We start from the raw sequence: 18,315 nt of genomic DNA, 5'->3' as shown, positions 1-18,315 counted from the left end.
TGGACACAGTGGCCAGCCGCCTCAGCTGCCCACGCCTTCACCACCAGCACAGACACTGTGGACACAGTGGTCAGCAGTCTCAGCTGCCCACACCTTCACCATTACGACAGGCTGTACCCTCAGGTGGTGAGCCCAAATAAACCCTCCCTTCCTAAGTTGCCACCATCCTAAAGTCCTGACTCCTGGGGCTTCACTGGGACTTTCCCCTGCTTTGGACTGCATCTTGCTGGCTGTGAGGTCCTGCCAGCTCAGCCTGGCCTCCCACACTCCCGTTCACCGATCCCAGCTTCAGCTGTTCGTGTTCTATCCCTTTGGCTTTCAGACCTGATCAGGCCTTTGCTCTTGCTATTTCTGTCTGCCAGGAATACTCTTCTGCAGCTTCTCAGATGCTGGCTTCTCCGGCCAGGCTACCTCACAGATACCTGCCTTGGTCACCCTTGGAGAGATGCCCCCTCCTATGAGGTCTTTTCTAACGACATCCCCATCTGCACAGTCCTCCCTCTGTGGGAGAATTTGATCTCCATCACTTTCCTCTGCTCGGTACTCCAGTGCTGAGAACAGAGCCTACACAGTCACACTTGCACAACTCAGGGGAGATCCTGTAAATCATCTCAGACTTCCTGTATGAGCAAATTTGATCGTGACTTATAATTAGGGATAATTTTGGGAATCTTCCAGCAAGGCTTTCCACTTGCTCCCTACTCAGCCTCAGTCTAGGCTGGTTAATGATTTGGAAAATGCAGCTCCCTCTGATTCAAGGATAACTTTACACAAACAATAAATACTTTCCTTGTGGCATTGCTTATAAAGCCAATGATATCAAATAATTGGGGGACAGATGAAGCTATGGTACAAGTGTATGTGGAAATAGTTCAAGGTCTTTGTACAAATCTCAGGAGATTGCTAGATGGAACAAGCTGGCACCCATGAGAGAGGGGACAATCTAGTTTCCACATTTGAAACTGGAACCTGCCAGCCCCAGGCACTCCCAAATCGAGACGAGGTCATGGCAGTGCACGGCAGCAGAGAAGGCAGGGACAGGACTGCACAGGGGCCAGTCTGTTTGCTCTGCCCTCTGCAGCTGGGCCAAGAGCTACACAGCTTCAAACGCCACCAAGATGTTCCAGGAGGTGACCGTGGCTAGTACTCACTTTGCAACAGAAGCAGCAGGATTACAGGAGTGGGCTCCAAAGGTGCCCCATCTACGGGTAGACACAGTGGCTGTGGAGATACCCTTGAATGATCAGGAAACCTAGAAAGCAGGCTGCCCTCTCCTTGGGAGTCTCGGGGATCATCAGTGATAACAACTATTACTTGATTCAGATAGCAATTTTCCAACATCAGCTGACGGAAGGCATCAGGGCAGTCTCTGCCTGGCTTTCCTCTCTCAGGACCTGCCCTGGGAAGACAGGTCAAACCTGTAGGGCTGGGGCTGGGTGCTGCTTCTGGAGCGATCACAGCGCAGAGGGGCTGGCGTTTCTGTAACAGATGAGCACCATGCTGCTGCCAACAACAACTCCAGCTAAAGAGATGCTAAGGGAAATTTCACTCTTGCCCCGAGTCAATGTGAGGCACCTTATTCAATTAACATGGCCACTGAGCCTCAGCCCTGAACAAAAGTCCTTTAGTTACATATGACATTTTATTATGTGACAGTAGTTGCCAGCACAATTTATTTCCTTTGAGTTTGCCTTTTTCTTGCTAATTTAAATCTGTATTTTCTAGTGTTGATTCCAAGTCTGTGTGAATTTTTTAAATGCAACCATCAATCTTGTGGACCCAGTGGTCAAAAGGAATGGCAACGGTGCAGCCGGGCTGCAGCAGACCCCGCTGTCTCTTCAAACTGCTGAGGACTGCACACGGAGGCGGTGGCTAACTTGCAGCTGGAGATGGCTACTGTTTTTATGTTATGTCCCCTATGCATACACGTACAGCCTTTTGTTCTGCCACCTTCTGAAGCTGTAGACTCCTGCATGTGCTCCAGGAACCTGGGGGTTCCTGAGATTTTGGGTGGGGTACAAGGTCACAACTTTCTACAATATTGAGCTATTTGGAAAATAAAATGACTTTCCTTAAAAGGGACATTAAAAAAGCATAAACAAAGCCAGGTGTGGTAGCTTATACCTATAATCCTAGCATATAAGAGGCTGAGGCAGAAGGGTCACTATGAGCTCCAGGCCAGCCTGGGTTATATAATCAATCCTAGGCCAGTCTCATAAAGAAAACAAAACAAAATAAAAAACAAAACCCAAACCAGCAAAAACTATAAAAAATTCAATAAATGAACTTTGAAATGATGCAGCTAAAAAATGAACAGAGGGCTGGGCAGCTTGTTCAACAGTTAGGAACACAGTTTGTTCTTGCAAAGCACCCTCATCAGATGGCTTATAACCGCCACTAACTGCAGCTCCAAGGGCCCACACCCTCTTCTGGATTTCATAGGCACCTGCATTCACATGTGCATACCACACACACAAATACTCACACATATAATCACAAAATAATAAAAACAAATATTTTTAAAATGACAACAAATTCTAAGCCTAGAGAAAATAAGCTCAAACATGACTTCCGCCTTGGGGCACATTCAGAACCCTTACTGAAGGGAACTCCCACAAGGGGGGTGGGGAGTGGGGCTTCCACTCTGGGGCACATTCAGAACCCTTACTGAAGGGGACTCCCACACATGGAGCGGGGCTCCCTCCCAGACCCCAGATTAGGCACACCTGAAGACAACGCTGTAAGCTCACCACAGAAAGTTACATAGATATAAGACAGTGGTTAAGGGGTCAGGGCTGGGAGACGGTGGGGAAGGACCATGTGTGGAGTGGAACCTCAGTTGCCAGGAACCAGGTCTTTGGACGGCGAACTGGGGCTGCTTTGAGGACCTCCTAACATTGTCGGGGCAGAACAAGGAGAAGGGAGGTATGAACTGGATGTGTTCTGTAACACAGCTGTTAGGCAGCTCCAAACAGCATGTCACAACCAGCCCTGAGGGACAACCAACTTCTGTGTGTAGGTTCAGTGTCAACAGGCCTGAAGGATGTCCAGCTCTTGGACAAGCGTGTGGTGTCATCAGCAATAACCTGAGGGGAGAGTGGACTCTACCCACGCCACTCATCTCCTGCTTGTCATTGCTAGTGTTTTTTTATGAAACAAGGACAAAGCCAGGGGAAGCCTCTCGAAGCTGTGGGCAGGACTCTAAGAGGTGGCACAGGGGCAGCCCCCAGCACGGCACTCATGTGAAAGGGCTGTCTCACCATCACACATCATGCGTCTGTGGGACTGTGGGGCATGACCGTGGGCAGTGCACAAAGGAGAGCTGAAGACGGTGTAAGAATCGCGCAAAAGCAATAGTAATTGAGTTAAAGTGGTGGTGGGGGCTGGCAAATGGCTAAATGAAATTCCCTTTTATTCACGCAAAACACCACTGGGAAGAAGTCGGCTGTGAGGCGCCGCTTCAGCGCCAGGTGTGAGGACATGCTTAATGAACGCCACTTAATGAAGAAAAAGACTCTGATAAAACACCTGGTGTGAGCGGGGTGTGGGAGTCACGGGGAAGGGACCTTCGCTGCACCTGCTGGCATTTTAATCAGCACCTTTTGGAGCATCCACACTACAAGCTGGTCAACAGTGTCAGAAAGAGGTCCCTGGCCAGTGCCCACACTCGCTGACAGTCTGGGGACCCTTGCTTCTTAAGGACCATATGCTCAGGGGCTGGCACACCCTGGAGGTAATTAAAATGGATCGTTTTCAGCTGGAAGGATCTGGCCAGCATGCAGACCTCTTAGCCTGGCTCCTGCTTCCGGGTCCTCTGAGCGCCACATCGGACTGAGCTCTGAAGGTTCCAGTAAAGCTTCTTGGACCCAGCTCCTTGGAAACAGAAAGGCAGTGGTTCAACAGCTATGCGTCCCGCCCGCCATGTTCTCAGTTGTGCTTTTTCTTCTCTTGCCAGTCCGGAAGGCTATGTCCAGGAAAAGCCACTGCTGTCACTTGTATAGTCTGATGTGGCACGTTTCCACACCAGTGAAGGCAAGTGAGTGCCGTAAGCTTAACTCAGAAGCGCTCCACGCCCAGACAGAAACTGAATCCTAACAGTCCTAGTGAGCAGGCCTCCATCCAGGAAGAGGGGGGTGGTATCGGTGTGCACCCGCTAACAAGGGGCCACAACTGGTTATTTTTGTATTTATGTGTGTGCCATGGTGTGCATGTGGAGGTCAGAGGTCAAGCTATGAGAGTCAATTCTTTTCTGACAAACTTGGTGGCAAGTGCCCTTACTCAGTGGGCCATCTCACCATCCCTGTCCATTCACCTTTAACTGGGCTCCTGCTGTAAGCTAAGCACTGTGCTAGCTGCTACAATGGTTTAAGAAGCCAGAGCAAAGCATATTCTCCCAGTGGGAATCTACTGACCACAAACTGAAACAAATACATAAATCTACTGTAAAGCGAAAAGCTCTAAAATTCTAAGGCTAAAGGAGTAAAAGGTTGCAAGTTTTGGTTTTAAAATAAGGAGGGATAAGAACAACAGCCAACATCTGTTGAGAGTCTCCTGCATGGCCTTAGCCAGGAAGGGGAGAAAAAGCTCAAGATACAAACTAGCTATTCATGTGTCAAAGTAACAACTCAGAAGATGTCACATGGAGAGATACAGGCAATGCAGGGTCTGAGAGGGAGAAGTGGGAGACTGGTGCTGACTCCCACCATAATGGAGATAATGATAACGGAGAAAGGTTTCTGGGGAAGGAGAACACTAGGGGCTTTGTCCCTGCAAGCACCCGAGACCATGACAATCACCACTGTTCTACAGGCCTCGCGACCATCTCAACAACCCAGTAAGGTATACAGTATGCTACACCGGGGACAAAGTGGCTCACAGAGGTTAAGGAACTTGCCCAAAGTCATATAAAGTCAAAGAATATGGCCGGGCTCTCATGGAAACCATGCTCCTTCCACTGCGCCCCGCTACCTTCCTGATCCACTCACTCCCATCCAAGCCGCTCATCTGCCTGGATCAATATGACTCCAACTACCAACCTGAGTATACAGTGAGCTTCCCTCATGGGCCATTCCCCCCGGCCCCCACAAAAGCATAATGCATTGGATAAGTCAAAAAACAAAAACAAAAGCTGTCATAGGAAGACTAAGGAAATCATAGCTCCCCGAGTTCCTACTGTGCGGCTTTTAAGTGTGTGCAGCTCGACAGCATATGGCAAATCAATTACTGGTTTAAATCTTAAAACAAAAACATGGCAAATGCAGCAGAGAAATAATCAGGTACAATGGTTCGGCTCGGATTACAGCGGCCACTGGAGTTTTGAATACAATTAATCATCGTTCCAGGCAATGGGAAGCCATATTGACACTTATTCCTAATTTGAATATTTAATTAGGGTGAAGTTCTTCATCAAATTATCGCAGAACTGGGAGAAAGCCTGGAAGACTTAAACAATTACTACCTTAACCCCTTCCCAGCTGCTCCCTGCCCAAGAGCACTCGGGTTCCCAGACTGCGATAGAAGGAAGCCGAAGAAAGATCCCAGGGTGTGAAGCAAGACTGTGCTGACCCATTTCCATGACCAGCCCTGAAAAGCAGGGCACTACAAGCTGTGTGTGTGTTGGTGGGGCACCAGCTGCGAGGCTTACCTACACTCCCCACTGAATTCTCACGAGACCTGCAAAGAGAAACAGAGGCTCGGAGTAGTGCTGAGACTTGCCCAAAGGGTTAAGACGTCAAGTTACTTGTTACTCAGCAGTTCTGACAGCAGCTTCCCCCAGCACTGGTCTGATCCATCAGTTAACCAATATGGACTCTCAGCCCACTTCTGAAACCTCCTGACCTCTCCGACGTGCATTCATTCTATAATCCACATCCAGGTTTATGGTGTGTTGTATGACAGGGATTAACATTAGTAATAAGATAGGAAGGAGAGAGCTTGCATTTGCCTTGGCCAAGTTCCCACGGAAGGCAGGTTTATGACAAACTGCTGTCATTAGAACCGTTCAGCCTTGCAAGTTTAAGGGTAGTCAGTAAATTCTGACACTGTGGGAAGACACAAGCCTGCTCGTCCGTGTCTCTGGATACCATGCTCATGTCACCCACCACTCCTGGCTTTTCGTGTGGGTTCTGGGTACTGAACTCAGGTCTTCCCATCTGCCTGGCAAGCCCTTCATGTTCAGTTCAGGGCATTTTATTATGTACCACCCCAGTGATTACACAACCTGGAGTCAAGAGTCTCTCCTCCAAGCCGCCTCTACTCACAGCCCCCACTCAGGCTAAAAGCTTCTTCTGAGCTCAATGCAAAGGAGCCATGACAGACAGACAGGGCCACAATAGCAAACATCTCTTAACTGACTCAAACGGACTCCATCCCCTGCTTTCGGAGGGCCTCCTAGCTCCCTCTGCAGTGGCCACTTCAGCAGGACAGGGGAAGAGCCACTCCAAACAGTCCAACACCACAGCAGCCATCTCACCAGGGTCACCCACCATCAGATCTCCTGAGTCCAGTCGCGGCAGGAGCCCTCTGCATCCATCAGGCCTGCTCCGAGCAAGCTCAGGAGAGGAGCAAATGGCGTCAGGAACTCTGAAACTTTCCTTTGTATATTACATTAATCCATAGGAGAAAATCTCTCTTTTAATGAGGAGTGATGTAGTCACAAACTCTCCAGAGCCATAATTAGAGCAAACTAATTGAAGTTGTGTTTTGACACACTTTCCAAATTCACGGGTGCCGGATGACATATTCACAACACTGCTGCCGCACAACCATGGCGACGGCAAAATCATTAGGCTAATAACGCTTATTTGCATTCTTATCATGCCGGCAGCTCTCCCTTAAATACTGTTTCTACTACTGCTCCTTTACTGTAACTTTCCACTAGATGGTATTAACAGTAATTATTAGTGCTTTAGTGGAATTTTAATGTTAAGAATAACAACGTGCATTAGCATACACTGAATAGCAATGCTGTCTCTTAACCACCACCCATCTGCAGGTTTGGGGATGCTCCTCTGGCCCCTGGCCCCAGGGTGACCAGGTGCCATCCTTGAAGCATTTATAACAACTGTGCAGGGTCTATGCCCAGTGAGAGTTGAAGTTTGGGTTCCTCATTTACTGTTTCAAATGTTTGATGAGAAAGTCTTTCTTCTCTTTCTCCTCTCTCTTGTAAGGATAATAAAATGAAATAGTTAAATAGGAATTTTTTCCAATCAGTTAAAAAAATTCTCAATTTATAATCCTGTCTTTGCCAATAATACTAATGAGTTCCAGGACGCCAGGCTTTGGTCAGTCTCTGTGGCCACCCACCTTCATGTGATTAAAGGCAGACAGGGGACAACTCACTTGTGGGTAGGGCTGGGGGTGGGGAGGGCTGGATCTACCAACGTGGAGGCACTGTTTGCTACAAGCAAGACCAATTTTTTTTGGATGTTTAAGTCAGACAGACAGACACACACACAGACACGCACACATACATGTACATGCACACTCACACTGAAGACTCGGCAGTTCTAAATAATGATTATTAATGACACGCTCTTTGAAAGAGACAAATTACTTCTGAAATTTAGGATTCAAGAGGTACAAAGAGCGATCATGTTCTATGGAACATGACAGAAAATGATAGCGAGCACACAGCGCTCCCACTGACTTGGGAGGGGGCGGGGTCCCCTACTTGGGGCACTGGGCTTTTGTACAGGGGTGGTGACCAGAGTGCCCCAGCTCTTGATGGAAGGCACATCCTGGCAGGGGTGCACACCCTAGTGGTGTGCGCATCTTTAGAGGAAAACTTGGGGTGCTTGCTGTATTGTGGGGAGACCTGGGAGCCACTGAAATCCCAGACTTCTTAAGTATCCTGGGATTATAACATCGTGGCTTTGCTCACCACCATGAACATGCACGGTAGAGCGCCCAGCTGGTCAGTGGACTGCAGGGCACTGTCAACACCACTGCGAAGAGTCAAACAGGCACAGAACACCGTTCCTTAGAGAATGGCCAAAGACTACCAATTCCCTCAAAGCCAGGAGTTTTCTGCTGCCAGCTTACAATCCTTGTACCAATCTGCTGCTTTTCAAGTCATGATTACTTCCAAAATATAAATAGGGGAGCAAACTCTCAGAGCTGCCACAGCTCTCCAATTCACTGCATTTATTCACTACACTTAAGTTTTATTACACTCGAACTGTGCAATGTCAAACACCTACCTCTCATATGAAAGAAATGAAGAAAAAGCCAAGCCTTGGCCTGGGGCAGCACCCTTCCATCCCAGATGATCAAGTCTAATCCTATAAACTGAAATATTTAAAGAGTCTCTAAACCTCGCTGACCCAACTTCTAAAGACCAGGAACACATGGGCACTGCTGGCTTTTCATCTCCTTCCAGCTGACATGGCCGCCTTGCTGAATTTCAGGAGCAGGCGGCCAAGCCTATAACAAGCTGCATGCATGAGAGCCAGAGCAGGCGAGTGGCCAGGCGGTGCTCAAAGACCCAGACCCTGACCAAGAACCCCAGGCAACAGTTTCCTCCTCCAGCCCACTCCATCTTAAGAGCTGTGGAAAACATCTTGGTTAGCAGAATAAAGCTCTGGCGAAGGGGGAGGTGGGATGTGAGCCACAGGATGAACAGCTGTGTTTGGTCTGATGCCAGATCATACCTGCTGGCTACAGGAAACACCAAGGCAAAGGGCTGAAAAACCAGGAGGCCTGAGGCTCCTTGCAGGCAAGCAGGGTGTGCCTGTGGCCCTGAGCTCTAGTGCTAGCGTCTCCTACGCCTCATTCTTTGAAGGCCAGTCTTCGCTCTAAAAAGAGGGACCGGATTGTTTGCCTTAGGAAAGATGCACACACATGCACAACTACAGGCATGTACATAAACGTTTAAATGATGCCCACTACAGGGTGCTCAGAAACCTGTAGCTGAAATGATAACTGTATGTATTCTAATACTCACTATTAATATCATTCAACTAGAAAGAAAGCATATGTTGTTCATGAAGAATATTTGAATTGAATTTTACCCAACCTATGGGCAAAAATCCAGCCCACATAAACTCAGAAGGTTTTCTGAAAGTTACTGAAGGCAAAGGATTTTATTAAATATCCAAATTAATAATTGAAACCCTGTCTTGAAAGAGTGCAGTCTAGCGGAGGGAGGTGCTGGCGAATGCGCATTTGTACTGTTTCAGATTTCCACTAGAGACCCAGGTGAAATATTCCACAGAGCTACCTACACACCGAATGTCAGCTTCCACTCTGATGAAAGGTAAAACGTCCTCCTCTAAGTGGCCAGGTTCACAAAACCAACCCCAAAGTGAACTGACAAATCTGGCCCGACACATGAAGAACTGTTTTCATAATTCTGAAAAAGGCCTTTCTCCAAAGCTGGGAGCTGACTGCACTGGAGAGCGGGCCTCAGAGAGGACGTGACACCCATAACCCAGGATGGCCTCCATGCAGAAGCCACCCTCGCAATGTCACAAAGGCTACAGAGCTCTAGTGAATTTGCGAGCAGCAGACACCTTGTTAAAACCTGGTGTGAGGGGCTGACAGTCGCCGTGGCTCAGAGGTAGCAGCCATATTGACTAATAGTCAATTCTTCATTAAACAGAAGCCTTGACTTCCCAAGATGCCATATTAAAAATTAATATCTAAAAGTGTATTGCTCAGCCTAAAGTCATCATTCATACCGAACAATACCAAACTGTATCCTAATGAAATTTCTCCTCCAGAATTACCCTGACACCAGTGCTAAGCTGGGTTTGGCTTCAGAAGAGGCCACTGGGCAGGTGGCTTTCACAATACTCTCAGGGCCCAGGACCAAAGCAGGGTGGTGGAGCCGTGCAAGGGGTGATGCCATGGGACCTCTGCGTGGACTGCAGGGTCTCTGGCCAGCAGCTACAGCTCAAGGGCACTGCACTGGACCCGTGTAGTTTAAGTTTAGACTAATGACATTATGTTCAGTCAGGGGGCTGGGGAGACACTGTCTAACCCTTATAATCCTTAGGAAGTCCCTGCCGCCCACTTCCCACTCTAGCTGCCTGTCTAAGATAGCCGGGTATCAGGAATAGGCCCAGTTCTCAACAACTAGGAACCATGTGATCACAGGCTGTGGGCACATGGGGAGCTTGCAAGCTGAAGGGAGCTGGCCTATGGGCTGAGATCTGGGCTCTGACACACCAGCTATAGGTCACTAGGAAAGTACCCTAACTTCTTTGATCTCCATGGGGCTATTATTAGGACATGTGTTCATTGCTTATAAAGTCCCTGAGGCAGGACTGGGCAGCCCAGTACTGCTGTGTGGGTCTCTGTTCTCTGGATGACTGTGTAACAATACATGTGAAAGGAAGGTGGAAGTACACACTGACAAGCTCATATTATACAGTCAATACACACTTTCTGAAAATATTTCCCACATGCTGAGCACCTGGGACTCAGAGGTCTTAACCAATATGCAGCCGCATTTCATCCCGTCCACTCCCTGCATCAACAGAAATAGCACGGCTGAAAGGTTTCAATTCAGTGTCATCGAACCATCATCATCGCTGTTTCTGTGTAACCAGTCTCTTTTGGGGCGACTGTGGGCCAGGAAGGTGTCTAGCCTAACTCTTAAGGAGGGAAGAGGCTAGCTAGCACAGGAGGGCACTCTCATAGTGGCTGCCAGAATGAGTCATGGCTGCTCCCCAGCAGCCTCAGCCTTGCCCTGGCTCTGGAGCCCAGGCCTGGCCCCCCCAGGGCTCTCTTGTAACAGCCAGCCGCTGGCCCTCTCTAGGAAGTGGGTTCAAACCTCAGAGCAAATGTTTGTGCACCTTGGGGGGGAAAAAAAAACTCCATACCGTGGTCTGTACCTTAAAAACTATCTCATTAAACAAAACCTGGGTGGGTTTCATGTGAAAGAAGGAAAACCTAACTGTAGTGGCGTTGAACCCCAAGTTCTCTTGACAGGACCAGCATGGAGTGCCCATCTGCCTCCGAGTCCCTGTGGCTCGCTGTAGAAGAGCAACTCAGACCACGCCATGGCATGTCCACTAGCAGGGAAGAACAATTCCTTGGAGCCGTTTCTCAGCCTTGTCTGCTAACCTGACCAGGAGGCAGGGTACCATTGCCCTTCTGGAAATGAAGAAGCCCACACCAAAGCATAGCATCTCACTCCATCGCTCAGGGCAGAGATATGATCTGCCCATCCCCACCCCGCCCCCAAGACTTCCTGGTACTCTCACGGGCTCAGGCCTGCAGTACCCGTCTTCTACCATGCACAATAGGAAGCATGCACAACCATGAGAAGAAAAGACACCGCATTGCCTCCCTGGCCTGAGCGTGTGGGTCTCTCACTCCAGTCCTGCCTCAACAGGGGAAGCAGCAGTTACATCTGCGGTGCAAAGATAATCTGTAATTGAAAACTGACAGGAGGCAGTCACAAGGTTTGAGGCTGTTGGGACAGACGAGAAGATTCCATCCAGCAACTGAGGCTTCAGCTCTAGAGGATTGACTTTGCTAGCGGACCAGAACATTTCATGAGGCAGCAGAACTGGGCCCTGGGTCCAGCAGGGAGGCAGGATCGGGCAGGCTCATGGGCTGTGACAATGGATATGACAGCAGTGAGGAGGTGGCATGATTTTCTTTCTCCTGCAGGAAGGGCCATTAACCTTTCAGATGACAGCCCTGGACCTGAATGATGGAACCAGGTTTGAGGTCAGCAGGATCTATGCTCTCAAAACCTGACACTGACATGCAAAAGTTGTGACTGAATCCCCGTGTCCCCGAGAGGAAGACTAAGTGCGTGTGACAGACCTTCTGCCATCAAAATGCCCCATTTCCCAGACTGTCTGTCACGGAACGAAAATACCCATGCAAAGAGTTAAGTACAATTATGTCTGTCACTGAGAAACATACTCTGGAAACTGACTGACAACTTTTTGGGAGTTGACAAATCACTGGGAGATCTTCAAACACCTCTAAGCAGCAAGCACCAGGCCACAGAGAGGCAAGCTCGGCTGACTGACACCAGGGAATGGCTCCTAAGCAACTACACCTTGAGGGGACAATGCTGTGATCCATTGCTGGAAAATGTGTGTGTGTGTGTGTGTGTGTGTGTGTGTGTGTGTGTGTGTGTATGTATGTATGTGCTAGAGTGTGTGTGGGGGGGTTACTCTGTGACTTTTGGTGGGGCAGTAGGAGGGTGTCCATAAAGGACAGGAATGTATGATAGGGATTCTCCTCAGGACCATGATGTACAAACAAGAACTCATACTCCAGGCCTGTGTGTGGGGCAGAGCAGAGCCACTGTGTGCATGTTCCAACTTCTAGGCATCCCCCATTCAAGGTCTACACTGAAATGAACTGTTTTAGCATGTCCAGCACACTGGGGTCCTAGCCACTTATTTCAGATGGATGCTGGAGGGAGTCACACAGGAACTGTTTGCTTAAACACACCAATGCTGGGTTGAGACATACTGTCAGCACCACCGATGCCCGGCATTCTGCAAGGCCTGTCTGTACCTGTCCCAGGGATATGGCAGCTTTCCTCCCACTGGAGCCTCTGTCACTGCCACCAGCACATGAGTGGAAGGAGCAGTGCCTGTGGAATCTGGAGCAGGCTTCAGTGGCCAACACCTACTCTGAGCCATCCCAACATGCCCCTAACAAAGGCTACCCCTCCCGGGCCCCCTCCCCAGGCAAGGTGTCTGTTGAACCTGTATTTCTAAGGGAGGAGTACTGTGGTTGGTTTTACCAGCTTGACACAATCTAGAAACACCTGTAAGGAAGTCTCAGCGAAGAACTGCCTAAACCAGGTTGGCCTGTGGGCGTGTTAACTGATGTTTGAACCCCAGCCCAGTGTGGGTGGCACCATTCCCTAGGCAGGGATCCTGAACTGTATAACAGTGAATAAAGCAAGCCGAGCACAAGCACAAGGCATCCGTAGCTCTCAGTTCCTGGCTATGGCTGAGCTCCTGGGTTCTGGCTTCCCACTATGATGGACTGCAGCCTGGAAAAACAGCTGAAAGAAATCCTTCCTCCCTAAGCTGCCCTTGCCAGTGTATTCATCACAGCGAGTGGGAACTAAGGTAGGCAGGGAAGGAGGGAGATGAGCACTTCTGACTAAGGTGTGACTCGCCCCTCCCTTCTGCTACTGTGGACAATGCACCCTGGATATCAATGCTGAGAGGAAAGGCTTGGGTCTCAGTGCCAAGTGTTCACGGCCAGCCAGCTCTGTTACTCTGCGGTGCAGGGAAGCGTGTAACTGAGCTGAGCTTCTCACCTCAAGGTGTCCAGAAAGCAGGGGGGGGGGGGGGGGGGGCTGTGACTCACTTCCTCCTATAGAGTCTCACCTTTCCAGTGTCTACCATTTCCCAATTATCTGTTCAAGTACAAATCCATCAGTAGATTAGTTACTTACACACACACACACACACACACACACACACACACACACACACACTGCCTCTGGGTCGGGTCTTCTGGCCTGTGCTGTGGACCATGTGACCTTTGGGAGGTCCTTCTTCGCACCCACTGCCTGTTCCCATGGGTGCAGCGACTGTGGAGTTATACAGGCCTGACCCTATCTTTGGGCACACCTGCTCTCCTTGGCAACTGTGACATCTGTGGGCTTGATAAGCACGACTCTGACATCTTTATCAAAGCTTCTGATTCCACTGCTCAGCAAACTGACCCAGGCAACACACTCTCCACCATGGATCCCTGGAGCTTCTCAAATCTTGGTCTGGGCAGCCACAGAGCTCACCTTCCCCACAGTCACACAGACCCCATGTGTGGGAGGCGTGGGTGCTTTGTCTGAAGGTGAGTTCACTATTGGCATCTGTGCTCCCAGGTGTCAGCCCAGAGCAGAACAGGAAGCATCCCTGCTCACTGCCCGGAGGGAGATGCAAGGCTCCAGGTCCTGGACAAAGTGGCTTGCCCTAGAGACCTAAGCAGAAGTTTGTGGGTGAAACCAGGCTCACTGTACAGAGGGTGAATTCTGCCAAGCCATTTTATGCTGCTTTTGACACAATTTCCACTGCATTCAATGACCAATTAGTTGGACATCGCCAACCAGAATGCTAGCTACCCTGAGAGCTCCATTCCGGAAGGCAGGGAGGAGGCTCTGGATCGAGTCTCATCAAGAATGCCCTGCAGCAGTGGGAAGGCGCAGGCTCAAAAGAGCAAGCAAGCCAGCGGCTGCGACAAGGAAGGTGACGGCCATCACCTGTGAAAAGGTCAGCAAATGCCCCTTTTGTCTGAGGTAAAGCTGGAAATGACAGCTCTCCGAAAAGCGGCCGGGAAGGCTTTAAACCCCAGTGTTGGCAGAGCTCATGTTCTTGGCTTGAGATTTCCAGGCTCAGGAGACAGCTTGTCTGCCACCCACTCCATCTCCCTCTGGCTCGTGGCTCCCTCCCAGCATGCTTCCTGCCACCTTCTAGGTGGCCAGTAGAGGGCACCCCCACCATGCTCCTGGCAGCCATGCTTTGGAGCCTGAATCAGGTGTCCCCACACAAAGACCAGGGAAGTACCTGATATTTACGATTTTCCGCTCCATGGGAAAATCATGAGCGTGCTATATATGCGATGATGTCACCTACATAACAGTACACAGGGGAAGGAGCTCAAAGGAAATGTACCAAAAGGTTATGAGAATTTGCTCACTGAAAACAGGTTTTGTTTTTCCATTATTTTCTATATTTTGCCAATTTCCCACAAACATTTATTGCTCTTGTGATTGAAAAACTCTGCAGTGCTCACGGATGGGGAGTCACCGGGAGGTGTAGCCACACGGGGTCCTCCCTGTTAGAGAAGCATGTGCAGTGACCATGACAGTAGGGGACTGCTCACCCAGTGTGACTTCAGCACAGACAGCCCAGAGGGGTGCAAGACACAGGGAGGCACTGTCCTGTGACCACATGAAGAGGGAACAGGAAAAGAAGTGTGGGGTACTAGTCTGACTTAACTCTGGAGCCTAGAGCTGGACAGGGAGACTGAACGTCACAGGGGCGGGGGTGGGGATGCAGCCTATGGGGAGCTGAGTCTTCAGTTACTGTGAAGCTGTCACTCCTTATAGAGACCCAGCATCTGGAGGAACAAATTAGCATGCCCAACCCTTCCTGTCTTCAATAGAAAATTGAAGTAACTAGAAATTCTTTTCAAAAAACAAAACAAAACAAAGATGCTGGATAGGAAAGAATAAAATCCCCAAGTCAATTCATGAAAGATAAAACACCAAACCCAGATGACTTAAGAGGCTCACGCAGGCACGCACACTGCCTGTAAATCAACACCCAGGCAGAGAGGAGAGCTGAGAGAAACACAGCAGCATTTGCATACAGGAGGAGATCCTCCTGAAGGCTGGCTGACTTAACTCAGCCAAATTAGAATACATTTTATATTGACTATTTTAACATTTGTTTTATTTGGCAAGTAAAACAGAACTGATCCAATTTCCTTGCAGCCATTGTAAACCATAAACTGTGCACCAAGGTCATAAAACATATAAGCCTTAGAAGCACTGCGTTGGGTTATGCCACCCTGCAACTCCACCAGCTCCTAGAGCTGCCTGCTGTGGTGTAACCTGGTTCTCTTGTGACAGGCAAGCTCAGAAAAGCCTTGTTTCTTCTGGGACAGTAGGGACCCTGTACAGTACGTTTTTTGTCAACTCAACACAAACTAGGATCATTAGGAAAGAAGGAACCTCCACTGAGAAAATGCCTCCATCAGATTGGCCTGTATGCAAGTCTGTGTGGGCATTTTCTTGATTCATCAGTTTCTGCGCTGTCTTCCCGCAATGATGGACTGCAGCAGGAACGTATACGCCAAGTAAGCAGTCTTCTCCAGGTTGCTTTTGGTCAGTGTTTTGTTTTGTTTTTCCCACACTAAACAGGAAACAAATTAGAGTGGCTTCATTCCATGCAACAGGAATTAGCAACTGCCTGAGCTAATGCCCATTTCTGGGTCCTTCCAGACCACTTGTATCTTTAGGGACTGGCTCTATTTATTCAAGGCAATTGAGTCCCAAGGGCTTTGCGTCCTCTGCAGTTAACCCAAACCTGAGCTGATCATGAGCACCAGAAACTAATCTAAGTTGACCTCACGAGCACAGGTGATGACCTGAAATGATGTTGGCAGAATGAATTATTATGACAATGAATATACCCTCCCCAAAACTTGCCACTTTCTAAAGACTTCTAGTTTGTAGCCCCTGGAAAGAACAAACGTCACGGGCAGCTGACTAGTCCTGCAGGGTTTCCGATGAGTGGTTGGCAGAGCTGAGAGAGAATTCTGCCCTCTGGAAACCAGAGCTCTGGTCACCTGGCTGGCACACAAACCAGTATGTCTCTAAGTTTACTCGAATGGCAAGACAGTTTTTGTGTTTTTGTTTTATTTGGTTTGGTTTTTGAGACAGGGTCTCAATATGTAGCCTTGGCTGGTCTTGCTATGTAGACCAGGCTGGCCTTGAACTCACAACCAGCCTGCCTCTGCTTTCTTCCTCTGAATGCTGGGATTAAGGGTGAGAGACGCAACACCTGGTTTGGCCAACCAAGTTTGAGCCACACCTCCTGCTGTGTTAGTAACCTGTAGTGTGCCCACGATATAGAATATCGAGAGGCCTTTCCACACGTGGAACATTCAGGTTTCTGACGGGGACTTCCTAAGGCCCAAGTCCAGTCTTCTGTAAATCTTCAGCAAATGTTAAGCGGGTGTCATCTAAACTGCATGGCTTGGCAGGACCTAAGGCCATGGAGGTGCACGTGTGAGACCCTCAACAAAGCCTCACCTGGGAAGGTTTGGGGCTGGGGTGGAAGCGGCTGACGACTGTGAAGGCGTGGTGGGTTGAGATGAGTCGTGGTTTCTTGGCACTCTGCCCATGCGATACCAGATACCCATGCTGTTCAGTTCCCTGCAGGAGAAAAGAAAAGCCTTCAAGGTGCTGTTGAGCTTGGAGCACTGACCTGAGCCACAGAGCCAACTCTATCTCATTAGGAGTGATCTCAAACCCCAGGGAGGCCACTCTCACCATGTAGGCCAGGCCCTATCATCTCCCTTCATGCCTTGGGTGCCACAGCCAGAGCCTAGCATGACTGCAGCTGAGCCATCAGACAAGCTTGTGATGCGGCCGTCTTTACCACCTGAGCATCCTGCCTGACTTGCTGGCATGTCTGCACTCTGTTTTCCCATCCCACTGGTCTCAAGCACTCTATGCGGTTAGGGTGAGGCAGTTGGGGAAGGGCCTGGCAGACACAGGCCTGATTTCTAAGCATGAGAAGGATTCTTCAAATCCACACAATACTTCCAAATGTCAGGATTTGGCCCCTCAATGCAGGGGGTCATTGTGTGTGGCCTCACTCCAAGGTCAGTTGGGAAGATGGCTTCAAATCCTCAAACCAGAGGCTCACAGCCCACAAAACAGGTACAACCAAGAGTAGATGCACACATTCTGTGGTGTTGACAGCAACAGTGGCCGTGCCCCACGCTGCACACCTGTGAAGCGAATGAGGCAAGCTCACCCTTGGCAATGAGACGGAATGATTTCTGCCACATGCAAGTCCTCTCTGCTGCCCCCAAACGGTGTCTGTGGGACTAGAAGGCAAGGGGCAGCATCTCTTCCAAAAATAAAAGACATTTATCCTGTGGGTCTTGGGTGTAGCCTGGGGGCTATTCTAAACCAGACCTTGCCTTATCCAAAGAGCGAGCCCAGCTGCAGTACCACCAAGTCCATCCATCTCTACCCGGCTGCAGGCTGCCCCTGCTGCAGCCTGCCTGGTTCAGTGGAGGCTGTGTCTTTCCCAGTCTGAGCTTTCTGCCTCTCGGAGCACAAGTTCAGGCCCTTGTCATGTGGCACTTTGGTACTGAATCCTCAATTCACTTCTCTTCTTAAAATCATGCTATGTCTTCCAGGAGAGTATGTTATCGTCCAAGATGAAATAAAAATTGTACCTCGACAATTTAAAAAATTATACCAGGAAGATGATTCTAGTTTTGTGTATCAAGATAAGTACTTATTTTTAAAAATCCATTCTTCAGAATTGTTTAAAACAGTTAAAATTGCATCTCTTAAAAATAGTATTGTAGGCAGCTGGAGAGATGGTTCAGTGGTTGAGAGCACCGGCTGTTCTCCCAGAGGACCTAGGTTCAATTCCCGGCACCCATATGACAGCTCACAACTGTCTTAAAACTCCAGTTCCAGAGGATCTGATATCTTCACACCAATGCACATAAAATAAAGTTAAATAAATTATTAAAATAGTGTTGTGATGAGAGATGCAAACAACAGATGCAGTACACTTTAACAGTGCAGTGGTTGGCTGTGCTGTGTGTGCTGCGTGTGTAAATGGGAGC

The 18,315-nt window shown here is 49.1% G+C and overlaps 1 protein-coding gene across 1 annotated transcript in view; it reads right to left on the bottom strand.

Annotated features, from left to right (window-relative positions):
- Mvb12b (multivesicular body subunit 12B) overlaps positions 1 to 18,315 on the bottom strand; it is a 165,627-nt gene that overhangs the window by 79,146 nt on the left and 68,166 nt on the right. The window contains exon 6 of the mRNA XM_005346015.3: positions 16,754 to 16,876. Within this exon, the coding sequence (XP_005346072.2) occupies positions 16,754 to 16,876 (123 nt within the window). The remainder of the gene's footprint in view (positions 1 to 16,753; positions 16,877 to 18,315) is intronic.

This window comes from Microtus ochrogaster, chromosome 4, assembly GCF_000317375.1.
Source record: "Microtus ochrogaster isolate Prairie Vole_2 chromosome 4, MicOch1.0, whole genome shotgun sequence".
NCBI lineage: Eukaryota > Metazoa > Chordata > Mammalia > Rodentia > Cricetidae > Microtus > Microtus ochrogaster.
The sequence above is the reverse complement of the archived record's forward strand: the minus strand, read 5'-3'. Positions and strand labels throughout refer to the sequence as shown.